Source organism: Rhinatrema bivittatum, unplaced genomic scaffold (genome assembly GCF_901001135.1).
Source record: "Rhinatrema bivittatum unplaced genomic scaffold, aRhiBiv1.1, whole genome shotgun sequence".
Lineage (NCBI taxonomy): Eukaryota > Metazoa > Chordata > Amphibia > Gymnophiona > Rhinatrematidae > Rhinatrema > Rhinatrema bivittatum.
In genome coordinates, this window is record NW_021820716.1 from 175,309 (window position 1) to 202,362 (window position 27,054).

Sequence of the window (27,054 nt, forward strand, 5' to 3'; positions counted from 1 at the left end):
CATTTCTGTAGTGCTACAAAAAGTACATAGTACTGTAAAGGCCCATGTGAAAACCTTGGCTCCTTGAAGCTTACAATCTAGTCAAGACTGAAAGGCAAGAAATACATGTCCTGAAGTGTCTTATTTATTATAAGAAAAATGCTTAAAAAACAAGGATTTTAAGCATATAAAATCAGGGAAAGACAGGTAAGATTTAAAAGCAGCTTCAAAAAGGTGTGTGGGGGAGGTTTAGGCATTGGATTGATTTGTCTGCTTAATTTATAGGGGGGGGGGGGGGTTGATGGCAGGCACAAGAGGAAGAGAGATCATGTTGGAAGGGGGTTGAGAAGACCAATTCAGCACTGCACCTGGAGCATTTGGGGAGTGCCCCCAAATTACACCTATAGTTTTAGGTGGGATTTGAATATGGCCAGAAAGGGAGCATGACACCAACTCAGGAAGGTTGTTCCAAGCATATGGTGCTACAAAGTGAAAAGCACAGAATTGGGAAGTGGCAATAGAGGATAAGGGCACAGAAAAAAAGTAGTTTGTTGGATACATGGAAGTTGCAAGGATGGGTGTAGATGAGATAGGAGGTAATGCAAGTTAATAAAATTCACAACCATTTCCTTGCTACACATTTATTCACTTAGTGAATGAGAAAATCTTAAGTATTGAACTCAAAATTGGAAGAAAGAAAAATAAATAGGTTAAAGACACAATCTGAATGGATACAGCTTGGCTTATCCACACTATCTCTGAAAAACAGAGAAGCATGGAAAGGCAGGCTACCTCCAGGGCAGGAATGAAGCAGCATGGACAACACAACAGTTGGGTGAGGAAAATGCCAGTTGTCTGTTCGCTGAGCAACAAAGGATCTTTAATCTGAGTTTAAAATGCATCAGAGCAACAGGTTAAATATACAGCATAGTACAAACAGGAGTTACAAATTAAAATTTCAACTTTACCAGAGAAAAAAAGGTTGAAGAGACCCTAAAAACAACAAAGAACTGAGTTTCGATTTCTTGATAGTAAAACAAACCGGGTTGCAGGGGACCTCCATTGATTCCCAGGCCAGGTTTTGGCCAAGGGATGCTATATAAGCAGTGTTCACAGCCCCTGGGGGAGGGAGGCTCCCCTATTGCAAAGTTTTGGGCTAAACTGGGGTACAGGGAGGGGAACGTAGTTATAAAGAAATGTAAAAAATTGGGGGAGATCTCAAATTTAGTTGAGTGAAGGCACATGGCACTGTAGCCCAATAAAGGCTCACTGATTAGTTGAAAGTCCAAGGGCTGTACTTTCCACAGAATTTACATAGCATGCACATGAAACAATGAAAAAACCTACTTACCATCTGTATATTCCTCAGACAAAGTGAGAGATAAAAGGCTTTGTACATCACTGCTTTCAGAGTCTGCAGCTTCCTTGCCCACTGGCCTATCATCTCCACCAGCTACCCAGGAAGAGGTAGTTGCTTGATGCACTAAAACAGTCTCTGAGCGCTGGGAGCCTCTAGCTTCACACAGTGCCGAGTGTCCTGGGCCTTCATTCTCCACACTGGTGTTCTGGGGCTCCATCACCCCTTCTGTCTCCCCCATTCTGCTCTGCTCTGGTCCTTCTGAAAGGACAATCTGCACCCGTGAATCGGAGGGTGGAATACAGTTTCCTGCGCTGCCATAGACAGCTTCTTCATAAGATGGTAAGGCCACCCTGACACCATCTACCATGATGGAAACTTGATCTCCCGACACACCTTGTTCGCGCCTGGTTTTGAATTAAAAAGAAAAAAAAAAAAAGTCAGTCAACAAGAGGAACATCATATTGGTAATATATTAACCTCACAGGTTAAAGGAGTAAGACAAAAAATAATTTGTAGCAATATTGTATAAAAAAAAACAGGGGCATGCACCTTGACGTTTACAAGCTATTTACCCCATTACTGCGAGTTCTTCCTGGACTATTGAAATACCTCAGCAAACCTTTCCATTCTCACAAAGCTAAAACTAAAATGGGAAGTGCAAGGAAAAATAATGACGATAAGAATATGGTACTGTAAGAATAAGGATAAAGCAAATGTTGCTTACCTGTAACAGGTGTTCTCACAGGACAGCAGGATGTTAGTCCTCACATATGGGTGACATCATCAGGATGGAGCCCAATCACGGAAAACGTCTGTCAAAGTTTCCAGAACTTTGACTGGCCCCTAACTGGGCATGCCCAGCATGGCACTAACCCTGCAGCCAGCAGGGGTCCCCCTTCAGTCTTATTTGAAAGCTACAGGCAGTGCCAAAAAATAAATTAACAAAACGTTACAAACCCAACACCGTGGGGCGGCGGGCGGGTTTCGTGAGGACTAACATCCTGCTGTCCTGTGAGAACACCTGTTACAGGTAAGCAACATTTGCTATTAATTGCATCAGTAGCATGGGATCTTCTTAGTGTTTGGATAATTGCCAGGTTCTTGTGGCCTGGTTTGGCCTCTGCTGGAAACAGGATGCTGGGCTTGATGGACCCTTGGTCTGACCCAGCATGGCAATTTCTTATGTTCACAGGACAAGCAGGATGGTAGTCCTCACAAATGGATGAGTACCGAGCTGAGGGTGTCCGAACATGCACCAAATGTACCCAACGGCGTGCAACAGGCACAACAACTGGGGTGAAATTTGGTGGAGGGCATCCTCAACCCCACTGGGCAGGCGGAAGGGTATAGGTACATCACGTTGGAAATAAGTTACGCAGGACAGACTGGCCGAAGATGGAATCTTGTCTTCCGGCTTTGTCCAAGCAATAGTGGGCTGCGAAAGTGTGGAGAGAGCTCCAGGTGGCAGCCCTGCAAATGTCAGGAAGCGGCACCGATCGTAGGTGTGCTACTGAAGTTGTCATGGCCCTCACAGAGTGTGCTTTAACACGGTCTTGAAAAGGAATGCCTGCTTGCTGATAGCAAAAAGATATGCAGTCCGCCAACCAGGAGAAGAGAGTCTGCTTACCCACAGGTTGCCCTAATTTGTTGGGATGGAAAGAGACGAATAACTGAGTGCTCTTCCTGTGGGCAAGTGTACGGTCTAGGTAGAACGCTAGAGCCCGTTTACAGTCAAGGGTATGCAGAGCCTGTTCCCCTGGAGTGGAATGGGGCCTGGGAAAGAAAGTAGGTAGTATGATGGATTGATTAATGTGAAACTCCGACATTACCTTAGGTAAAAATTTAGGGTGAGTGCGGAGTACCGCCTGGTCCTGCAGGAGTTTAGTGTAAGGCAGATAGGTAACTAGGGCCTGTAACTCACTAACCCTGCGAGCTGAAGTGATAGCTAAAAGGAAATTTTAGGTTACAGGAGTGAAGAGGCTCGAACTGAGTTTTCATGAGCAGACCGAGAACCAGATTGAGGTCCCAAGAAGGGGCCGGAGGACGTAAAGGTGGCTTGATATGGAGCAAGCCCTTTAAAAATCGTGTTACGAGGGGTTGTACTGATATAGGGACATCCCTGACACCTTTATGGAAGGCGGCTACCGCACTGACTTGCATTCTGATGGAAGAGGTTTTTAGACCTGACTGACAAATGCCAGAGATAGTCCAAAAACCTTGTGATTGGACAGGAAAAGGGATCAAGGGACTGCGAAGTGCACCATGAGGTGTTCCTTTTCCATTTATAGGAATAAGATTTTCTTGTGGAAGGCTTCCGTGAAGCAATCAAGACACGAGAAACCGAATCTGAAAGGTTAAGTGGTTGAAGGATTAACCTTTCAACATCCATGCCGTCAGAGATAAGGCCTGAAGATTGGGATGGCGTAGGCATCCGTTGTTTTGAGTGATCAGATGCAGGTCCGTTCCCAAGGGAATGTGCCTGCAGATGGAGAGATCCTGAAGTATGGAAACCACACTTGGCATGGCCAGTGAGGTGCTATTAGGATCATGGTTCCCTTGTCCTCATGTAACTTCACGAGAGTCTTCGAGAGAAGAGGAAGTGGAGGGAATGCATAGAGCAGACCGGTTGCCCACGAGAGGGAGACTGCATCTCTGGGCAGCGAATGCTCGCTCCGAATGAGGGAGCAGAAATTGTCGACTTTGTGGTTATGAAGGGATGCAAAGAGGTCTGTTTGGGGATAACCCCATTGTTGGAAGATGAAATTCGCTACTGAGGGGTTGAGAGACACGACTCAGTTTGTTTGCCAAGACATTGTCCACTCCTGGTAAGTAGGTGGCCTTGAGGTACATCGAGTGGGAGAGTGCTTCTGATCAAATCTGCGCAGCTTCCTGACACAGAAGGAAGGAGTCTGTGCCTCCCTGCTTGTTGATGTACCACATGGTCACCTGGTTGTCCGCCTAAATCAGGACAACGTGATTGCTCGAAGTTCTAGGAAGTTTATTTGATGTTTGGCTTCCCCTGGAGACCAAGACCCTTATGTCTGTAGATTGTCCACGTGGGCTCCCCACCCGAGGTTGGAAGCGTCGGTGGTGAGAATGAGTTGAGGATCTGGCACTTGAAAGGGTAGTCCCTGGAGGAGATTGTTGTAATCTTTCCACCAGGCGAGAGACAGACGGAGTGAGTCGGTGATGTGGACAATGGTCGACAGAGGCTGAACAGCTTGAATTCATTGTGACCTCAGAGTCCAATGCATGAGCCTCATGGCCAGACGGGTCATTGGTGTGACATGGACTGAGGACGCCATGTGTCCTAAAAGGACAAGGAATTGGCAAGCTATTGCTGTATGCTAAGACTGCAACTGGTGAGCGAGAGACACGAGGGTTAGCGCTCACCAGACTTGGACACCTTGCAGGCTTTTGCCTGCAAGGTGTCCAAGTCTGCCCCAATGAACGACAAGGTTTGAGATGGGACTAAATAGGATTTTTCGTAATTGACTAGAAACCCTAGAGAAATTAGAGTGTGTAGGGTCAAATGAGGGACGACCGAGCGACTTGCTGGGTTGGAGCCCTGATTAACCAGTCGTCCAGATAGGGGTAGACGTGAACACCTTCTTTCCTGAGAAAAGCTGCGACAACCACGAGACATTTGGTAAAGACTCGTGGTGCCGATGCTAGGCCGAACGGAAGCGCATGGTATTGATAGTGCTTTGGGCCTACTAAGAACCTGAGGTACTTGCGATGAGCTGGAGCTATCGCAATGTGTGTGTATGCGTCCTGAAGGTCTAGAGAGCAGAGCCAGTCTCCTCTTTGCAGAAGAGGTAGAAGCGAGCCCAAGGTTACCATCTTGAACTTTTCTCGCTGTAGGTACTTGTTGAGAGCACATAGGTCCAGAATTGGACGAACTCCCCCGGATTTTTTGGGGATCAAAAAGTACCGGGAATAGAACCCTAGGCCTTGCTGTGAGAGAGGGATGGGTTCTATTGCTCTTAACTGGAGAAGAAGGGAAACCTCCTGCTCTAGGACAGAATGGTTGGATACTCTCCATGCTTGCAGAGGTGGTGAGTCCGGTGGAAGAGCAAGAAAGTTTAGGTGATAACTGAGCAATGATTGCTAGCACCCATTGGTCGGTTGTGATTGATTGCCACATTCCGTGAAAGTGGCACAATCGACCTCCCACTGGTATGCTTGGCAGAGGAATCAGGCTGCTGCTCTCCAAGTGAAAGTCAAAAACCTGAAGCAGGCCCCGGCTGGGGAGCTGCTTGCGGCTTTTGCTTTCGGGCCTGGCGAGGCTGAGGTTTTAGAGAAGGTCTCGTAGTTCGGGACCTTGCTGGTGGAGGATAGTACTTCCTTGGACGGAAGAATGACTACTTAGAGTCCTTCCTAAAGGGCTGTCTTGAGGGAAAGTCGGAAGGTATCGATGAGAGCTGTTTAAGGGTCTCATGATGGTCCTTTAATTCAGCCACTTTTTGCTGGATCTGTTCACCGAACAAATTGTCTCCTACACATGGTAGGTCAGACAGCCTGTCTTGTACTTCTGGCCGAAAGTCAGAAGATTTGAGCCAGGCCCATCGTCTTGCCGAAATGGCAGCTGCAGACACTCTAGTAGAGGTGTCAAAGATATGGTAAGCTGTTCTTATCTCATGCTTTCCTGCCTCAAACCCTTTGTTGACAGATTTGAAGCTGTTGTTGGAATTGGTCAGGCAGGGTTTCAGAGAAGTCCTGTATCTGCTTGAAAATGACCCTATTGTATTGGGTCATATACAGCTGGAAAGCAGCAATTCTGGAGATGAGCATGGCCCCTTGGAACACTCGTCGACCAATATTGTCTAGGAACTTGTGTTCCTTAACAGGAGGGGTAGATGAGTGAGGCTTCGTCCTTTTTGCTTTCTTTTGAGCCGATTCCACCACAACTGAGTGGTGGTCGAGCTAAGATTTTTGAAAGCCAAGGGTTGACTGTACTAAATAGGTAGTGTCAGCTTTTCTATGGACTGGGGCAATGGATCCTGGGTTTTCCTAGTTCTTTTTGAGGCGGTCAAGAAGAACTTGGTGAATGGGAATAGAAGTGATCACTTTAGGGGCATCCAGGAATTGGAGGAGCTCCATCATCTGGTGCCTATCATCCTGCTCCATCTGAAGCTGAAAAGGGACCAACTCAGACATTTCCTTCACAAAATTAATGAAAGAAAGGTCCTCTGGAGGAGAACGCTTTCTACTTTCAGTAGAAGGAGGTGAAGGTAAGTCATCGGTGTCTGTGGAAGTAACATCACCCCAGGTGTCATAAGGATCAGCAGACTGACCTGTAGGATGAGAAGGGGGTTGGATACCCAAAGGCCCCGGCTCAGGCTCCGAGAAAATAGAAGGAATCGCCGGGAGCACCGTGGACGGCCTGGAAGGCATCGGTGCCAGTATCGAAGGCATCGATGGCGCCGATGTGAGTATCGCTCCCAATGAATGAATCGGTGGCGAGGGACGAATTGGCATCGATGGCTGAGGCAATACTCCCGAAGGAGGAATGCGGAACGGTGTTTCTCCTCCCGATGAAGCTGTCAACGGAGAGCGCACCGGAGCCATCGGAGACCTGGGAATCACCGGTGGAAGGGTGGTCATGAGCGCCTCCATCCGGGATAGCAGCGGTGCCAGCGCTGCTGTCATCAGGTTGGTGACCAGTTCCACTCTCGGTGCCGGTGGAACCTGGAGCCGTTGCCTCGTCTTGTCGATGGCCTCCTGGACCAGCCGATCCAGTTCTTCTTGGAGACCTGGAGCAAGTATCCACAGCTCCGTGACGGAAGAGGGAGGCAGAGGCACAGTCGGAGGGACCACCTTTACAGGCGGAATCGCGACTCCCAAACCCCGATCAGGTGAGGGTGGCCTCGATGTCCCAGTCACAGGAATGGTCGGTGCCATTTCTGGACGGGACTTCTTCGATGGTGACTCGGACGGTGGCGAGGTCTGATTTCGCTCCCTCGACGGTCCAAGACTTATGATGCCGATGGCGATGTTTCTCCCTACAATCCCCTCGATCTTGAGGGGGAGTAACAGGAGTCGATGGCCGTGAAGACGTCGATGGTGGACGGTCACCGGACGGAGGTCGATGCTGGTGTGACTTAGACGGTGCCGGTTCCGATGACGGCGATGGACGGCGGAGTGTGAGCACGGAAAAGGAGTCTCATCTTCTCCATTCTGGCTTTGCGACCTTTTGGTGTCATGAAGGCACATTTGGTACAAGTCAGGACATCATGCTCACGGCCTAAACACATTACACAGACTCCATGAGGGTCTGTGATAGACAAGGTATGAGTACAGTCTGGGCACCGACGAAACCCCGACGCCATGGCCATAGAAAAAAATCGAGCTGCGGTATGGTCGACGGCCAGTAGGCCGCAAGGGCCAAACTCGATGGTAATCGACGAAAGACGGTGAAAAACTTACCGGAGTATGGCGGCCTGAGAAAAGTTAAGAGGAGTGACCCCTGTGGGGCAATTTAAGTTTAATTAACTCCGTGAGGAAAATTCCTGTCAGGAATCTCTTCAGAGCTCCTAAACCGCGAGGCTACTGCTGCGTGGAAAAAAGAAGACTGAAGGGGGACCCCTGCTGGCTGCAGGGTTAGTGCCATGCTGGGCATGCCCAGTAGGGGCCAGTCAAAGTTCTGGAAACTTTGACAGAAGTGTTCCGTGATTGGGCTCCATCCTGATGATGTCACCCATTTGTGAGGACTACCATCCTGCTTGTCCTGTGAGAAAAAGTGAAGTTCTAGTAGCATAATATACAAGTTTCACTTTACAATGTCAATCACACTATAATGAAAATTTGCAAGAGAGAAGGCAGCATGCAAATACTGAAACTTGCATCAGGATAGACCCTCTTCCTTTCTGCCCCTTAGCTAATTTTCAGCAGCCAGTTTCCCTCTGGACTTACCTGCTGTGGTGAAAGGACTTCAGCTTTGGCTGTAGCAACACAAACAGGACCACTAAGAGAAGAATCAAGGCTACTGAGCTGGCAGTAGAGGCAACTATAGACAATGTGGGCACTCCAATAGCTGTATGAGAATCTTTATCTATAAAGCAAAAATATTAAAATGTTTATTTCTAACAAAATCAATTGCAATATTACACTAAAGAGCAAGGCCTCATCACAGATCTCCCTCCCCTCTGTCTGATGCTGGAAAAAGTGGAAGTCTGGAAAACAGAACTGGATGTCTGGTATTCTTCCTTAGTTTGGCTCCATTTAAGAGATCTTAGCCTAGAAAAGAAAATGGAATCCCCAGTAAACTGTGTGTACCTAAAATAAAGTGGAGATTTTTTTTCTATACACTCCCAACCTCATCTAATTTTTCTTGAGGATTATAGTACCTTTCAGAAGCTACTGTAATTTCTCATATACTGTAAATCTTGTTACAATACAAAAAACATCAGCTATATGGATGTTCCTATAACTCAGAGCCGCATGTGATAAAAGTTTGAATATATGCAGAAATATGTATACAAGTATATGTGTATACAGTTGTGGGCAAAAGTTTATGTACCCCTGTTTAAGATGTATGTTTCAAACCAGATAAAATACTTAAACCTTCAAGTTTTGAACTTTCCTTATATAAAAGAGATATCTGCTTATGAGATGTTTAAGGATTATATGATAAAGATATTGAAGATCCCCCTAGAAGGACTTCCGGTGATATCAAAAGTGTACTACCTACCGAATAAGGAAGAAAAGGCAAAAGAAACAGTACAAGAAGAAGAGAATTTACTGACTTTAACTCAAATCTTGGAATTATCAGTGGATTCAGAAGTTAAGAAGAGAATGACATTGTTTCTTTCATGTACTTTTTCTTCAGATAGAGATCTGATTCTAAAGAGGTTCATGAGGAATAGGGAGGAAGTTTATTACGGGAAAAAAATCTGGATTTATCCAGACATATCTCGTGTTACCCAAGAGAGACGTAAGAAATTTCTATCTTTAAGGGCCAAAGTTGTGGCTAAGGGTTCCAGTTTTAGTCTGAGATATCCCAGTAAGTGTGTTATTAAACATTTGAATGCAAAATATATTTTCTTTGAGCCTGTCCAATTGCAGAAGTTTCTTGAGCCTAGCAATCCCCAGAACCTGGAGTAATCGTTGCATGATATAGGTATTTCTGCTACATTCACATGATGGTCTAAATGTTTGGTTGTATAACTATGTGTTTGATTTCTTGTAATCCGCCTTGTTTAAACTCCCCCGCCACTACTTGGAATAGTAGATGAGAACTTGAATGTTAAAACTGAATAAGTAATGAAAATGTTTTTTTTGTTACTAAATTTGTTTGGTGAATATTAATCTACATAATGTATGTTTGCTTTATGTGAATATTGAAAAATTAATAAATATTAAATTAAAAAAAAAAAGATGTATGTTTCAATAAATCTAAGTGAATAGATTCTGACAACCTCTATCTATATGGTACAAAAGTTAAACATAACTTTCTGCAATTTTGAATGCAAAGTTACTATTTGCTGATTTTAACAGGTTGAAAATAATAAAGTGAATATGGCTAGTACAAAAGTTTGGATACTCTTCCAGTTGATTCATTACTTTTTTTAAAAAAGTAGTTTATAAGGCCAAAACATTGGACTCATTAGGTTCTAAATTAGTCAGGTGAAGACAATTCCACAGTTGAACAAATATTCTGAGCCTTCTAACCTCTCAGGTTGTGACTGTTCAGGATTACTTTCAGCAATCATGGGCTCCTCAAAAGCAGCCGGTCTGAGCATTTTAAATTAAACATAATTCGCTTAAAATCAGGTGAAAGCAATAAAAAAACCTCCAAATGCTTTTAACTAACAATTTCAACTGTCAGAAACATTAAGTTGTCAAAGCAAGATCTGGAAGATAAAAAAAAATCTGATAAAACTTCCCAAAAACTAGTTAGATCTGCAAAACAGCCTGTTGAAAAGTTTAGCCAGCACTGGAGTAGTTGTCCATAAGTTCACAATACAACATTGCTGACACAACAATACTCTGCATGAAAGAGTTGTCAAAAGAACCTTTTCCACAACTCCATCACAAAAGTCATCTAAAGTATGCAAAACAAAACCTTGATAAGCCTGAAACGTTTTGGAACATATCCTAAAAGCTAATGTCTCACATCAGTGAAGAAATTGAAATTGAAAAGGGGTTGGGTTTTCAGCAAAATAATGATCTGGATCAAACCTCTAAATTAACCATGAAGTACTTAAAGGAAAGAAAGATTAAGATTTTGAAATACCATTCAGTTCCCAGACTCTATTGAAAATCAGTGGGGACAGAATGCAAGGAGACCTAAGAATATTCTCAAGTAGAAAAGTTCTGCAAGGAAAAGTGGGAAAAAATTCCAAAAGCAAAAACAGAAAGACAATTAGTTATAGCAGGGGCAGTTCTATGAGGTGACATGGTAGGGTGGCTGCTGCCTCAGGCAGCAAAATTATAGGGATGGCAGCATATGTCCTCCAAATGCACACCTGCTGCAACTGCTTCACTTTGAGGAAGAACACAACATGCACAGCGGTACTGAAGGCCTGCGGCAGAGCCGATCCCGCCTATGGCTAAGAAGACACAGATGCATCAAGAGACTGTGGACCCATCCCACCACAGCTCAAGATGACCTCAAGGCTTGGTGGGGTCTTGAAGAAAAGGCTCAGAGAAAGAAAAGCAACTTTGCTTACCGTAAACAGTGTTTTCCATAGATAGAGAGAATTAGCCATACTGTTTGGGCGCAACGTTCTCTGGCGGCACACGGCTCGGAACCTTCTCATGATAATAGAACTTTACGGTCTGCTCATGCACAGACGTTCCCGTGCAATTACCTTCAGTTGGTATCAAAGATCCTGGACTATGTCTGTTTAAAGTATCTAGAGATTACCAGTGAGGTAGGCGACTTTGCATGGTTAATTCACTCTATGGAAAATTGTTTATGGTAAGCAAACTTGCTTTTTTCCGTCAATAAGTGAATTAGCCATGCTGCTTGGGGAGTCCCAAGCTGAGGTTTGCTGCCTTCCAGGAAGAAGGTTCAGAAGTCTCTTCTGTAAGACTGCAGTCTATCAATCCGGTACTCGTATTACTTGCGATGTGCAATCCGGTCACCTAAGTGGCAGGCTCCAGTTTTCTCCTACTGAAGTTAATACTGCTCTTCTCACTGCCAACTCAGAAAGCTTGTCTAGACAATAATGAGATGTGAAGGTGTGAACTGAGGACCATTTTGCAGCTCTACAGATGTCCACTACAGGCACATTCTTTAGATGTGCCAGAGAGGCTGTGTTCGCCCTTATTTGGTTTGCTTTTACTGTCTCAGCCAGAGGCGGGGAAATTCTGTAATAGTAGTGACTGTCACAATTCGTCAACCAATTTGCTAAAGTCCTTTTGGAAACTTCAACTCCCACCTGGATGGGGTTATAGGAAATAACTGCTGGGGCTTCCTGTGGCCCTGTGCTCTTTCTTTGTAATATGTAAGGGCCCGCTTGCAATCTAGCATATGCAGAGTCTTTTCCCTTTCGTTTTTATGAGGTTTTGGGAAGTACATCGGTAGGGTGATTGATTCATTCAGATGAAAGGCTGATACTATCTTTGGCATAAATTTTGGAAGTGGACGTAGTAACACGGTCATGGAAGGATTGTAGATATGGTGAGAAATGGACCAGGGCCTGTAGCTCACATTTCATTCTAACTTTCTCTCTGACACAAGAAACCTGGGGGTTATACTCGATAACCAACTCACCTTCAAACCATACATCAAATCTATTCTTAGCAGCTGCTACTTCAAACTACAAACCCTCAAAAAACTTAAACCCCTTCTCTACTTCTCTGATTTCCGCACAGTACTTCAATCTATAATTTTCTCAAAGATTGATTACTGTAACGCACTCCTATTTGGTCTCCCTGCTTCCCACATCAAACCTCTACAACTCCTTCAAAATGCCACTGCACGCATCCTCACTAATGCCAATAAGAAAGACCACATTACTCCCACCCTCTGCAATCTCCACTGGCTACCCATTCACTCACAAATTATTTACAAGACCCTTACCCTCATTCACAAAAGTATTACCAACGAACATTACAACTGGCTAAACCCTCCCTTCCTCCCACGTACCTCCACCAGACCCACCCGGTCCTCGCTCCGTGGAACCCTTATTCCCCCTTCCATAAAATCCACAAGACTTATTTCCACCACCAAAAGGGCCCTCTCCCTAGCAGGCCCTTCCCTTTGGAACTCCATGCCCCTTGACCTACGCACCGAAACCTCCACACCCACTTTCAAAAAGAAACTCAAAACCTGGCTCTTCCTCCAAGCATACCCCCAATCACAATCACAATCATCATCATCCTTTCCTAACACCCTAATCCAACTACCCACCCTCACCAACACCCCCCTTCAGGACCCACACCCTGCACCCACCCCCCCCAAAGAACCACAATCCTAAAATGTTAGTTAGCACAAACGCCTCTCTCCCTAAATCATTGCTCCTCTGCCCTTATACTACTTTGTATATAATCTATGTGCTTATCACTTTTTCCTCAAACCCCTGTACATATCTTTTCCCTATGTATCCTTCTCACCCTCCCCACGCCCCCTCCCTTGTCTCGTCTACCCATTTCCATCCCTCCCCTATTTATTTATCTTGTTTTTTGCTATGTTACTGAGTTTATGTTACAAAATGTTCCTTGTAAAGGCTTTGCCTATATATCCTTGGTTGTAAGTTATCTGTAAACCGGCACGATGTGCAAACGGCTGCCGGTATATAAAATAAAATAAATAAAAATAAATAAATGATAGCTACCAGGAATAAATCCTTCCATGTAAGGAACTTCAGCCCCGATGTTGCCGAGAGCAGTCAGTATCACATTAATGTCCCATGGAATTGGGGGAACCGGTGAACACATGTGCAGAAGGCCCTTCATGAAACGAGACACTAATGGTTACATGGAAATGGATTGCCCATTTTCTTGATGGTGGTAAGCAGCAACTGCACTTAGATGCACTTTCACCGAGGAAGTTTGTAGACCTATCTGGGACAGATGATACAGGTAGTTGAGTAGGAGTTTCGGAGAGCACTGGAAAAGGTCGATTGATTGCGAATGACACTAACAGACAGGGGTGGCTCAAAGCAACCTGTTGCCTGAGGCTAGGAAGAAGATGGTGGCCCCCCCCCCCCGACAAAATATTTCAAACCAGCAGACAAACACTAAATAATTAAAACTAATAAGGTTTTAAAAATCCCTGATTCTCCATATCAAGTAACTTGATTTCCACTCACCATGAGATTGTCATAGATTAGTGGATGGAGGAAAGAGCAAATTTTCTTCTCTGCCATGTAAGTACATGGACATTCACACAAAACCAGCCACCCATGCACGCACTCACAGCCACGCAAACCCAGCCACCCATGCACTTTCTCTTTCACACACACAAACCCAGCCAACCCATAAGAACATAGGAAACTGCCATACTGGGTCAGACCCAGGGTCCATCAAGCCCAGCATTCTGTTTCCAAAAGTGGCCAATCCAGGCTACAAGTACCCAGAAACTAAGTATATCCCATGTTAACTGATGCTGGTAATAGCAGTGGCTATTTTCTAAGTCAACTATATTAACAACAGGTAATGGACTTCTCCTCCAAGAACGTCAAAACATAGAAACATAGAAACATAGAAACATAGAAATGACGGCAGAAGAAGACCAAACGGCCCATCCAGTCTGCCCAGCAAGCTTCACACATTTTTTTCTCTCATACTTATCATTTTCTCTTAACTCTTGGTTCTATTTCCCTTCCACCCCCACCATTAATGTAGAGAGCAGTGATGGAGCTGCATCCAAGTGAAATACCTAGCTTGATTAGTTAGGGGTAGTAGGGGTAGTAACTGCTGCAATAAGCAAGCTACACCCATGTTTATTCCCTTTACCCAGACTATGTCATACAGCCCCTATTGGTTGTTTTTCTTCTCTCCTGCCGTTGAAGCGGAGAGCCATGCTGGTTATGCATTGAAAGTGAAGTATCAGGCCCTTTTGGTTTAGGGTAGTAACCGCCGTAACAAGCCAGCTACTCCCTGCTTTGTGAGTGCGAATCCTTTTTTTTTTTTTTTTCTTCTCCCCTGCAGTTGAAGCTATTCTGGATATGCGTGAAGCCTCAGCTTTTTTTATTCCCCTGCTGTTGAAGCAGAGAGCTATGCTGGAAATGCTTGATGTATCAGCCTCTCCCATGCCATGAAGCAGAGAGCCATGCTGGATATGCATCGAAAGCGAAGTATCAGGCACATTTGGTTTGGGGTAGTAACCGCCGTAATAAACCCAGCCACACTAACTGTACTTACCACATCCCCTGGCAACAATTCCAGAATTTAATGCACACTCTCTTTCTCACAGCCACGCAAACCCAGCCACCCATGCACTCTCTCTCTCACAGCCACGCAAACCCAGCCACTCATGCACTCTCTCTCTCTCACAGCCATGCAAACCCAGCCACCCATGCACACACACATGCATTCTCTCTAGTATATACAAACTTATTCCACAATCTCCTTTTCTTTGGATCGCCGGCAGGATGGGATCAGACATGCTCTGTGGGGCCTTTCTATTTTTTCTAACCGATAACCCTGCCGGCAACAGGCCCCCTTTCTTCTTAGGTCACCGGCAGAATAGGGAGTGTCGACGGGGCTGTCCTTTGTTTCAGGCTGATGTGCTTGTAAGGCCTCCGGACCTTTTCTCTTCTTTGGAACATTGGCGAGATGGAGTCCACCAATGGCTCTGTGGGGCCTTTTTCTTTGTTCTGGCCGACAGCGACAGCAGGGGCCTTTTTTCTTCTTCGGCCCACTGGCAGGACAGGGTCTGACGGCCCTTTCTTTAGGCCAACAGCCTTACTAGACTTTTTTTTGTTTGTTTGTTTTGCTTTTTTCTAATGCGCAGAGGTGCCCCCTTCCTTTTCCTTTGGCAGATGGTGGGAGGGCAAAGGTACCACCAGCCAGAGCATGCCTGCAGCAGCAAAAAAGAAGCCCTGGGCACAGAAAGCAAAGAGTGTGCAGCATGGGAATGAATACCGTGCCCCCCCATTCCGTCGTGAAGTTCAGACAGTTGGCAACCCTAGGCACATTGTTTAAGGTGCAGAGTCTCTAGTCTTAGCTCTGGTAATGTAAGGCATTGAGTCAAATTGTAGGGGTATTTTTTTTTTGGGGGGGCGCCTTTTTTGCCGCCTAAAAATTCTGAAGCGGCTGCTTCATCCTGTCTCATTATAGAGCCGCCCCTGCCATCAGACATAACGGGACCATTCAAAGGAGTTACTGCGGTGAGTGGATGGTTTCCTTGAGGACAGGAGACCTTATTGAATCAGACTTGGAAGGTGCAATGGTTCAGGGGCACCAGAGGGCATGGGGCCTCCAGTGGCATTGCCGCTTCGATGGCGGCTTGGCAGCCACCAATGCCGCTCCAGAACTGGAATCGTGATGAGACAGTGACCGGTGTCTATGCTTCCAGAATTTCTGGAGCTCAGCCTGGTCTTTCCCCAGCACAGAGGATGACGAGGACCCCGAGGTTAGCGGGAGGGTGAGAGACCACAGAGGATTGATCTCCCTCTCCCTGATCCTTAGGGGTACTGGAGAGCGGGACCGCCAGGGGAAGAGATGAAGACAGTTCCCTGCGGTCCTTGGGCTTCGAGGATACTGAAGCAGAAGGTTTAGGAGACCCAAAGAGCTTCTCCATTTTATTCAGGCGTGCTCGACACCCTTTGGGAGTCATTTGGTAACACGAACAACCCCCTCTGACGTCGTGCGAGGACCCCAGGCAGAGGATACATACCTCATGCAGATCCATGATGGACAAGGTCCGCAGGCACTGGGGGCACTGTCAAAAACCTGATCACATCGAAAAAAAAGAGGACAGCACGCGGTCAATGACTGACAGGCACCACGGTGAAAAAGTCCAGAATCGACCACAAAGAACAAAAGGCAAAATTAAGGGTACCTACCAAACGGAGGAACTGAATGTGAAGGGGGACCAGATGTGGAAAAACCCCAGAAAAAGTTGAAAACAATTTCAAGGAGTTGGAGCTCCACCACCACGAGGCTACTGCACCATGGAAAAGAGACTGAAGGGGGACCTTGCGTGGAAAGCAGCAGGCTAGGCATGCTCAGTCTGTCAGTCAAAGTTTCTAGAAACTTTGACAAAAGTTTTCCGTGTGGGCTCCATTGGATGATGTCACCCACATGTGAGGACTACCATCCTGCTTGTCCTAGGAGAAGAAAGAAATTATAGGAAAAAATATAAAGAAAACAAGTTTTTAGGAAATAGTATAACAAACTATTAATTTGATGGTAAATCAGACATACCAATGGGAATCATTTTTTGGAATCAAAAGATTTTTTCTGTTCTGGTACAAAAAAACAAACCAACCCAAAAAAAACAATCCTTATTGTATCTAACAATGCACTTGCAAGGATATCTTAGGAAAAATGTTGCACCTATAGCCCGGGTTTCCTGGCGTAAAGCCAGAAACCCTTTCCTTCTTTCCTGCATGGCTCTAGAAAGATCTGGAAATATCCTCACCTTTTGACCCATAAACAAACAAGAATTTTTTAAATAACTTCATAACCAAACAAATCATATTCAGTAAAAAAGGAAACCAATACTGTTGCCCTCTCTGAAACTTCATGGTTTGAAGATTCTAAAAAAGCAGTCAAGTCTGCATCAAAAGATTGATGTTGAGTAGCTGAGCCAGATGGCAAAAAACATACCTTATCAAGGGAGGGGGTAAAATTAGAGGAAATGCCAAAATTTCAGCAAGATATCTTTTTAAAGTAACATGAGGAATTTCCCCCACTACCCTAGGGAAGTTCAAAAAAATGTAAATTCAAATGTCCCAGTCTATTCTCAATATACACAACTCTATTCAAGACTCCAAAGTCCCAAATAATGGAAGCTTGTACCTCTTTAATAGAATTAACTTCTTCCACCTCTTATTTTCCCAGTCATCTGAAGCAGAGTGGTGCTATTCTTGGCCATAAGTTCCACTTGTTGAGATACAGCAGCAACTCTCGAAGTACATTCAGAAAAAACATTCCCAAGATTAACCATAAGATCCCATAGGGAGTCTAAAGTGACGACTGCCGGTTTTTCTGGAGAAAAGATGAACCCAATGGACTATTGATCTGGGAGAGAAATGCTATCTCCCACCCCAATCACAGGAAACCTCGTGTCTAATCCAAGTGCACTGGAATTACCTCCAACTTCTTCCGGAGATACTTGAACGAAGCCTCCAAATGCCATGGCTCCCTCACTCTCATCGACAAAACTATCCTCTTTGGGCCATGTCGTCAAGGCACTGCCTATCAAGCTCTGAGCAGCTGGCAGTAGTTGTTCATCGAGGGGGCTCAAAGATGCCTTGTCCAAAGCAGGGAAAGCTCTCCTCCATACCCCCCTGGCACCAGTACCCAAAGCCCCAGAAACTAACATGGAAGCCATGAACTACTCGATGGAAGGCTGCCCCGAGGAAGGTAAAGGCTCCGAGGGAATAAGACCGAACCTTCCCCCCTGGGTTTTTTTGGTTTTTTTTTAAGAAGTCAGTAAGAAAGGCAAAAGGCAACAATTTAAAAAAAGAAATAGCGGAGCAGAAGCAGAGCTGGAGTTCAGGCCGCCATCTTAACTCCTCTATATATGCATAACTTAATTGTGCATGAGGAGAGCCTGGGGGTGGGGGGGTCACAAGGCTGCAAGTTTCACCTAGAGCACCTAAAACGTTTCACTGGCTCTGAGTGTACATACCACATACAGACCCCTTCACCATCCACCCATTTCCCACATCCCCAGGGGGCAGATGTTGAGGGAAAGTGGGAGGCAGGTGATAGGGCTCCCGGGAGCATGACAGGGTTACCAGCTTCCTATAAATATCACTGACAATATCTGCAACTCGTCTGTGAATCCTGAACCCTGTCTCTCTTTCCCCAGCATTTCAAATAACCGCAAGGGCCAGACTCCATGGGGACCCCCCTCACCCATTTGACCTACTCCATTGCCTTTGGCAGGGAGCATATCCCAACCCTTGCCTCAGGCAGATTTCCTTGAGCTGCGCCCCTGAGCTACAAGAAACATACGGATGCTGTTATTTCTGCTAAAAGACGTACAAAGTATTGATTGAAAGGTGATCAAAAAAAAGTAAATATGGCATGTGCAAAAATTTTCAATCTGTTAAAATCAGCAAATAGTAATTTTGCATTAAAAATTGCAGAAAGATGTCATGTTTAATTCTCCAATATGCAGAGGTTGTATCAGCTTTTGTTCACAGATTTCAAAATTTCAAAATGTCAATTATATGAAATCTGCAGCGAAATTAAAAGTTTTATATACACACAATATGTTAAAAGAAAACTGAACAAATCAAATACATTTTGCACAACTGTACGTATGCAGTGACTTAATAGTCAAAGCTTCAACCAACTGTACTGCAACTACTTTCAATTCTCATATCCTACATTTACTCCTATCCAACCATTTCCTCAACTTGACCCAGTGCCCAGAGATGAGTGGTTAAAACCTAGAGAAGTGGCAACCATATTTCATATAGGCAACCAAATGTCTTTCAGTCAGTAGCAAACAAATTAAGAGTTTTTACTGTCATTTAAGAGGTAAATATGTATGTTTATGTATTTTTTTGTATTACTATACCCTTCATAGAATTTTGGATACAGTGGTATATCAACTTTTAAATACATACATTTCAATCTGTGACCTAGAGGCCTCAATAGTCATTTTATTTTAGATTTGCCCCAATGTATATGCTTTTACAAAATGATAAATGCTTAATATTTCTGACCTGTATCATGATTCTTTTTTTTTTTTATTCTTGTTTTACAAGGTTTACTTTTTTCTGCAGCTCGAAAGGATAGTGTGGCAACTCAATCACAAAATCTGCTACTGACTTGCCAATGTGCAAACTACCAAAGTTTGCTTATATACAAAAAATTCCAACAGGGAAAAACTGGCACATTATGTCATTCTACAGGTTGTCCCAGCAGCCCATGACATCAACAGAACTGACTACCAGCAACTTCTAGCCTAGCAGCACTGAATGTGCGGCATGCATATATTTAGGTAGCAGCTTGGAGAAGTATATCAGATCTGCACTGGCTCCCCATTTCTTTCCGTGCACAATACAAAACACTCACTATTCTACACAACACACTTTACAAAAACAATCTCCCCTGGCTCGAAGATATGCCATTCTTCCGTTCTTCTAACCGCCCTACCAGAACCTCTCTTGCAGGTGCCCTTCACACCCCATCCCTCAAAACGGCACACCTCACCAGCACTAGAGAAAGGGCCTTCTCCATTGCTGGCCCCATCCTCTGGAACTCCCTTCCTGCTGATCTCCGTTTAGAACCTTCCCTACAACAATTCAAAAAAGGAATCAAGACATGGCTTTTCAAGCTGGCCTATCCGGACACTAATCAAACCTAGACATTGCGCTTCATTGAACCGCCTTGGCTCCCCATTCGCCCACTTTGCTCCCCCTAGTACCACCTTCCCACCTCAGCCCCCCTAGAACTCTCCTTCTTTGTACATATGTGCATAATGTTAACCCATTTATGACTTGTACTTTGCATGTGTTGTATTTTTGACTTTTGATTCTAATTTTGAGTTTTGTAATTTAACTTGGTTACCCATCTTCTTCTCATTCTCGTTCCTCCCTCCCTCTCCTAGCCAGGTGACTCGCCCTTCCCCCTCTCACCCTCTATAGCCAGCCCCCTTTCTCCGTTCATTGTAATTTTCCTTCTTCTAAGTTACTTGTAAACCAACATGTGTCCTACGAATGCCGGTATATAAAAGCTCATAAATAAATATACAGAACCACAAAAACAAGGATAAAAGATATTAATTGAACCTTGAATAATAAATCAAATGATAGAATGCAAGATCCTCAAAACAACTCACCAAGACGTGAAAACCATGACTTCGTATTTTCATTATATGAACTCTGCCTTTTGTGCTAGATCAATTTTAATATGTACTAGAAAACTGAATTTGATAGATTTGATAGATAAATGCCTGCCTTTGCATGTCCCTCTGTAACCAATCCATATCTGACTGTTAATTATGTTATAATTATGAATGTCACTTTGTAAACTGTTGTGATCTATAAATGGAATGACAGTATATAAAATGTCTAAATAAAAAGTACAAGAGGCCATTACTTATCACATAGCTTCTGAAAACAAAAAACATTTCTTTTGCCTTCAAACAGTATTGGCAAAAATGAATGTGTCATAAATGATGAATAAAATCCAGACAGTAAAGCAATTCATTTGAGTTACATGCAAGAATACAATAAAAGGCCCACGCTCTACTTTAGCAAAGCTTCATATGCAGAGGTTCAAAGGTTGTGTGCTTTAAACAAAAGTCTCTGTATGCCATTTCAAGCTTGTGCACTAGCAAGAAACTGTTTAAGCTTTTACTTGCAGTTTCACAAATGGATTTGAAAAATATTCTGTTTTAATTAGAGACCGAAGATGTAGGCAGAAAAATCTACCCATTTATACCTGCCTACTGTGCTGACAGCCTGCTGTTCAGCAGTAAGGGTTCATTTTGGTCACAGAGAAAACATTGAGTTCAGACAAGGAGCGTAATATCACTAACTTAGGGACTGGAACTGACTTACCAGTAATCCCCGGAGACGCAGCCACTCAGGAGGGCGAAAGGCTGCTTGCCATCCAATCAACACCGCATGTGTGAAGGCTGTCCCCTCCCAGGCGATAAAGTCTGGAAAAGGTGTGTAAGGAGGACATCACATCACAGCTCCGCAAATCTTGACAGGAGACAATCTAGTCTCCGCCCATGACGGAATGAGCCCTAACCTGACTAGGCAACGGCTGCTCAGCATCCACATATATGGTCGTGATAACCTCCTTAATCTAGCAGGCTATCATAGCCTGCAATGCCAGCTCACCCTGCTTACTCCCACCAAAGAGTATAAACAGCCAGTCCATCTTCCAGAGATGTTTAGAAACATCTAAATATCTCATGATATGCTGCTTGACATCCAAGATCCGTAACAGAATATTCATCCACATCTCTCTCCCTGTCCAGAGTTGGCAGTGACATTGATTCAAGTGAAAATCAGATCATCTTCGGCAAAAAAGCCTGAACAGTTCGCAGCTGGGCCAGCCCGGAGTCACTCGCAAGAACAGTTCCCAGCAAGACAAAGCCCGCAGTTCAGAAACTCTACGTGTAGAACATCCTCCTCTAGTAACCAACCTCAAGGAGAGGCTACGCAGTGGTCAAAAGGTGGGAACCACTAGAAAAATCCAGAACAGCAGCAAGGGGGGAGAAAGAAGCTTCATCCCTTTTCAAGAACCAGGCCACATCCGGATGGGCCGACTTGGGTTCACCATTCACGTGATCTTGAAAACAGGCAAGAGCCACCACCTGTACCTTCAAAGAATCCAAACTCAGCGGGATTTTATCCGAACGAAGATGAACCCCTTGAACACTCGCCAAACCCGAACATAGGCTAAGGAAGTGGAGAGATTTCGTGCTTGAAGTAAGGTGGAAATCACAGCAGCGTACTATGCATACTTCAACAATCCAACCCTCTCAAGGGCCATACCATAAGACAAAAATCAAATCAGATTTTTGAGAAAAATAGGCTCCTGCCGTTGCAGATCCCTGTGGACCGGTAATCAAAGAGGAGAGTCCCCCAGAAGCCTCTGCAGATCTGCATACCACGGCCTCCTGGGCCAAATCGGGCACCACCAGAAGCACCAACCCCGTGTGTCTCTCAAATCTCTGAATCATTCTGTGCGATATGGGCCACGGGGAAAGGCATATAGAAGCTTGCCTTCCGGCCACTCCTGCACAAGGGCATCAATGCCCGAAAACGTCTGATCTCTCCTGCGACTGAAGAAGCGAGGAACCATTGCATTCTGTGATGTCGCCAGCAAGTCTAGACAAGGGCGGCCCTAGCGGCCCACTATGATCTGGAAACTTAGTTGACAATCCCATTCTCCTGGATCCAGACTGTCTGCTGAGAAAGCCTGCTCTTACATTTTCTTTTCCTGCAATGTGTGAGGCTGAGATCTCCTGAAGATGTACTTCCATCCATTCCATGAGTTGAGCTATTTCCTGCTACATTTGCAGGTTTTTGATTCTTCCCTAGCAATCGATGTAAGCCACCATTGTCATATTGTCCAACATCATTTGGACAACTAGACCCTGCAAGCGATCGATGAATTCCAAGCATGCCAACAGAATGGCACAGACTTCCAGCCCATTGATGCTCCAGAGATGATATTCTGTACTCCAGCACCTCTGCACTGTCAACACCTGAGGTGAGCCCCCCAACCTTTGAGGCTTGCATCTATTGTGAGTACTAGCCAGTCCAGTGTACGTAGGGGAACACCCATTAGATGATCCGCTTGCAACCACCGCTGCAGTTGGATGCTGATCTCCACCAGTAACTGAAGCCAAAATTGAATAGTCCTGAGACTGTGGACTCCAACATGCAAGCAGTGTGAGTTGAAGAGGACTCATATGCACCCTTGCCACGAAACCACTTCTAGGGTGGCTACCATCAACCTGAGCACCTTCGGATAAGACCACACGTCAGGCATAGTATTTCTGTCAATAGTCACACCCGTGCTATCAGTTTCTGAATGCGGCTCTCCAGCAGGAACACCCTGCCTTATTTTGTATTGAAAACAAACACAGAGTGTCTGGGTTGGCTGCAGATTGCTCTTGGCTAAGTTCACCACTCAACCTAGTTCCTGTAGCTAGGAGATCATGTTGCGCAAAGCCTGAAGAGAGACTTTCATGCTTCTTGACCTGAATTAGCCAATCATCTAAGTATGGGTGGACTAGAATGCTACCTTCTCTCAACACTGCCACTACCAACCACCATGACCTTGGAGAAGGTTCTGGGCGTGTGGCCAAACTGAAGAGTAACACTTGAAACTGATGTTGTCGCCCCAAAACAGCAATACACAGTTGATGCTCCAGCTGGAAGGGAATATACAGATACATCTCTGACAATCTAGAGACTTAAGAAACTCCCCAGACTGTGCTGCCATTATCAGCAAGCACAAGGTTTCCTTGCAGGAACAAGTCACTAGCAAAAAACAGCTGACTTCCTTGAAATCCAGGATGGAGCAAAAGGAAACCCCTTTCTTGGGTCAATGAAATAAATGGAAAATCAGCCCATATTTTCTTGTGACATGGGCACTGGGATCATGGCCCACAAGCTAAGGAGTCTTGACAACGTACACTCCACTGGCCTGCTTCTTCTGCAGAGAGCTGCAGGAAGATACCACAAAAATGTCCTAAGGAACTTGAGCAACTCCAGAACATAGCCATCTCTTATCTCCAGAATCCATTGGTCTAATGTGATCTCGACTCACCTCCGATAAAGAGAGACAGGTGACCCCCTATCTCCAGATCCTGGGGGTGGGTCAGCACACCCTCATTGAGGGAGTCAGGGGGCACCGCTGCTCGAGCCCATACCCCATATCTGGGCTGCCTGGGACGAAAGACAGATCTACCCAAAGGTTGAGTCTTCTGAAGCCGTTCCTCTATAGTATCGAAATGTCTGAAATTCTTAGCACGAACTCTCGCACTGAATGAGTTTGGCACATGCTTTTGATCCTCCTGTAACCGAGGAACCTGGGACTCACCCCACTTATTGCCATTTTTTTCCAACTCACTCCCAAACAAGAGTGACCCTTTAAAAGGCAATTTCTTAAGATTAGACTTTGAAATTGTAACAGCCGACCAATTCCTCAGTCTTAGTTAATGCCTGGTCTCTATCACTGAAGCCACCCCTCTGGCAAAAGTGCAGCCCAGGTCGCAGCCCACAACCGCCAAAAAAGGCGGTTGTGGGCTGCACCCTGGAATTCAAACTAGACTCACTGACTTCCTGAGAGAGAAGCAAGCAAGAGCAAACCACCAGGGAGTAGCAAGATGCTATCTGCAAATTTATTGCCACCACCTCAAGGCCTCTTAAGGACAGCCTCAATTCTATCCTGCACATCCCTTCAATGCCTCGCCCCCTTCTACACAAATAGTCATTCGCTTGGTGACAGCACCAGTGCATCCACTTTTAGAAAGCGCAACTGCTCACACTGCCGGATCCAGGGGGTACAGCGCTTCCAAGGCTTGTCCCCCTTTAAAATTAGCTTCTGGGGCACCCAATTCAAGATCAATCAATTCCTGAAAAGCATCCATAATGCTTTACGCAAAGAAACCAAAATGGGATTCTTCTTTGTCTCAGACATGGAATCAACACCCGCACACCTAGCATCTTCAATGTCTGGGAGATCAGAGCCAGCAACATTGTTTATTCAGTTCCAACCCCAGAGGAATTTTCCCATACTCCAGGGAATAAGAATTGCCTTCATCATTCGTGCTGTTTGGGTCCCAATCAACATGTTCCACCAGCAGGTCTAGATGTACTCAGATACTTACGCACAGCACCAGATGTGCGGGGATCTGCGATTCTGAACTCTTAGGTCTGGCCAGCTCTGCCAACTGTGCCTGAAGAAAGGACTGCAACCCTTGAAAAAAATTCCACCCAAGAAAAGGGTAGAAGGATCCATACAAAAACCACAGGGCGTTTGTCCTGTGTCTACTGAATTGCCTTCCCCTGCTGACAGGTCCCCCTCCAGTCTCATTCCCACATCATGCTAGGAAGGGCTGGGCACAGCAAAATCAGCCAGAGTTAACTGTCCCTAAACCTCCAAGCAGCGCTGACAAGTTAGAGGGGACGCCCGAATATGGCGCTTAGGCTTCTTTGCTACTGGTGCCATGGATAAACACCCACCAGCAGCACGCTCCCAAAGGCATCTAAGAACTGTGTCTCCTACTGTGTGCACGCACTAGTGAGTCTGGACAGGGTGCCTAAAAACAAGCTGTTCAATAAGCTCACACTACAAAGCCCAAAATTTAGGCGCCCAATACACAGTCCAGGTAGGTGCCCACCTGAGAATGCAAGTGCGAACCAATATCAGACACTTTTGCGGCAGACTGGTGCGTAGAAAAGCGTGCGAACGCTGCCGCAGCTTACCACATTTCTGAGCAAAGCCTGAGAGTGGGGCCTAGCCAAAAGACTGCTCAACCTGCCAAGCTGCCATGACTCCCCAAGCTCCCTTGGAGGCAGGAAGGGATGTCAGATCGCGCACTGAGGCTTGGAAACCAGAAGGAGAAGGGAATAACTCACTTTTTTTTATTTTTATTTTTTTTATTAATTTTTATATGCTGATTTTTCATGAGAACATATCACATCGGTTTACATTTGTTAACAAATATCCATTTAAAAATATTTGTTTTTCCAAAATTAAATTAAAAGATATAAATACATAATTTCATAATAAAATAATAAAACCATTAAAATAAAATAGTTAAAAATAAAATGTAAACAGTTAAAGATTCAGAACAGTAAGAGTAGTAATAAGATAAATAAATACAAATACTAAAAAGGGTATAAAATCATTTAAGAATCATGGAAGGCCTGTTCGAATAGCCAAGTTTTGACACCCTTTTTGAATATTTTTAAATTTACTCTTTACCTGAGCTCAGCCCAACCTGGCCGAGTATAGAGTTGGTCTCCGGCTGCAGGGGGAGAGGGCAAAGACTTTCATCACTGCGCTTGGCTCCTTGCACTTGCTAGCCTCTCAGCTGTTTCTCTCTTCTCTACAGCTAAGTCCACGCCAGAAAACCAGCTATCAGACCGAGGCACTCTACTGAGGGAGGGATCTGCAGATATCACCTCAGGAAAACTCGACTAAGGGAGGGACCATAAGGTATCACCACAGAAAGTGGGGCAAATTAATTTCCTTTTTTTCCTTTTAATATTTTTTTTAAGCAATCCCCAGTAGGGAGCTGCACATCCACATCTGTTGAGAGATAGAATACTGGCAGGCTGATGTCCGCACAGGGGTATATATACCATAACGTTAGCTTTGCTCCATCTCCATCTGCTGATAGAGGTGAATAATCCACTGGTGTGGATTAAACTGTCTGAATGCTAAGAAAGCATGTTTTCTTTATATAAATCCCGACTTCAGATTCATGTACCAGAACTCCTGCTCAAATACTAATATTAGCACTGGAAACTTTATGCACTTTTGACCAGGAGTAAAATTTCCAGCATAAAGATAGAAGTTAAGCCAGTGCATCTCTGCAGTTGGAGGTACTAAATCATGTCTTCATTAGCATGGGATTTCCACATTTTGTGTATAAACCCCTTGCTGCATTGCAAATACAGCTTGTGCACAAAAAGCGCGTGCTCTTTGCTGAGTGCACCCTATTACATTGGGCCCCGAGAGAGAAAAAAAAACACATTACTACACAAGTACAGGAGCTTTAGTGATTAAGATGTCATTCCTATACTCTATGCCAGTTCTCTTTTGAATATAGGAAATGCAATAGAATTAACATGTCACTTGATACCTCTCTGATGAGATATAGTTAGGGTCCTCCATTTTCAATTTAAACCAATTTTCACATGTAAATGCCTGGATCTTTGCCAAGGTGAATATCAGTTTAAACCTATCTTCACTCTAATTTTATGTGACATGAAGAGCTGCAGATACAGTGCTTCAGCAGCTTCCGAAAATCAGTGCAGGCAGAAAAAACTTGCTGTATTCATGTCCCATCCTCCTCCCTCTCCCAAGCAGCCAAAATATGCAAACCTTTTCCTGACACCAGTGCAGGAAGATGAGGTTACACAGAGCTGAGC

The 27,054-nt window shown here is 44.8% G+C and overlaps 1 protein-coding gene across 1 annotated transcript in view; it reads right to left on the bottom strand.

Moving 5' to 3' along the window:
* Nucleotides 1-27,054, bottom strand: part of LOC115082003 (sushi domain-containing protein 6-like) — a gene marked incomplete at its 5' end in the record, with an annotated part of 39,828 nt that overhangs the window by 7,270 nt on the left and 5,504 nt on the right. Inside the window, 2 exons of the mRNA XM_029586264.1 lie at nucleotides 1,331-1,743; nucleotides 8,255-8,393. Of these exons, the coding sequence (XP_029442124.1) occupies nucleotides 1,331-1,743; nucleotides 8,255-8,393 (552 nt within the window). The remainder of the gene's footprint in view (nucleotides 1-1,330; nucleotides 1,744-8,254; nucleotides 8,394-27,054) is intronic.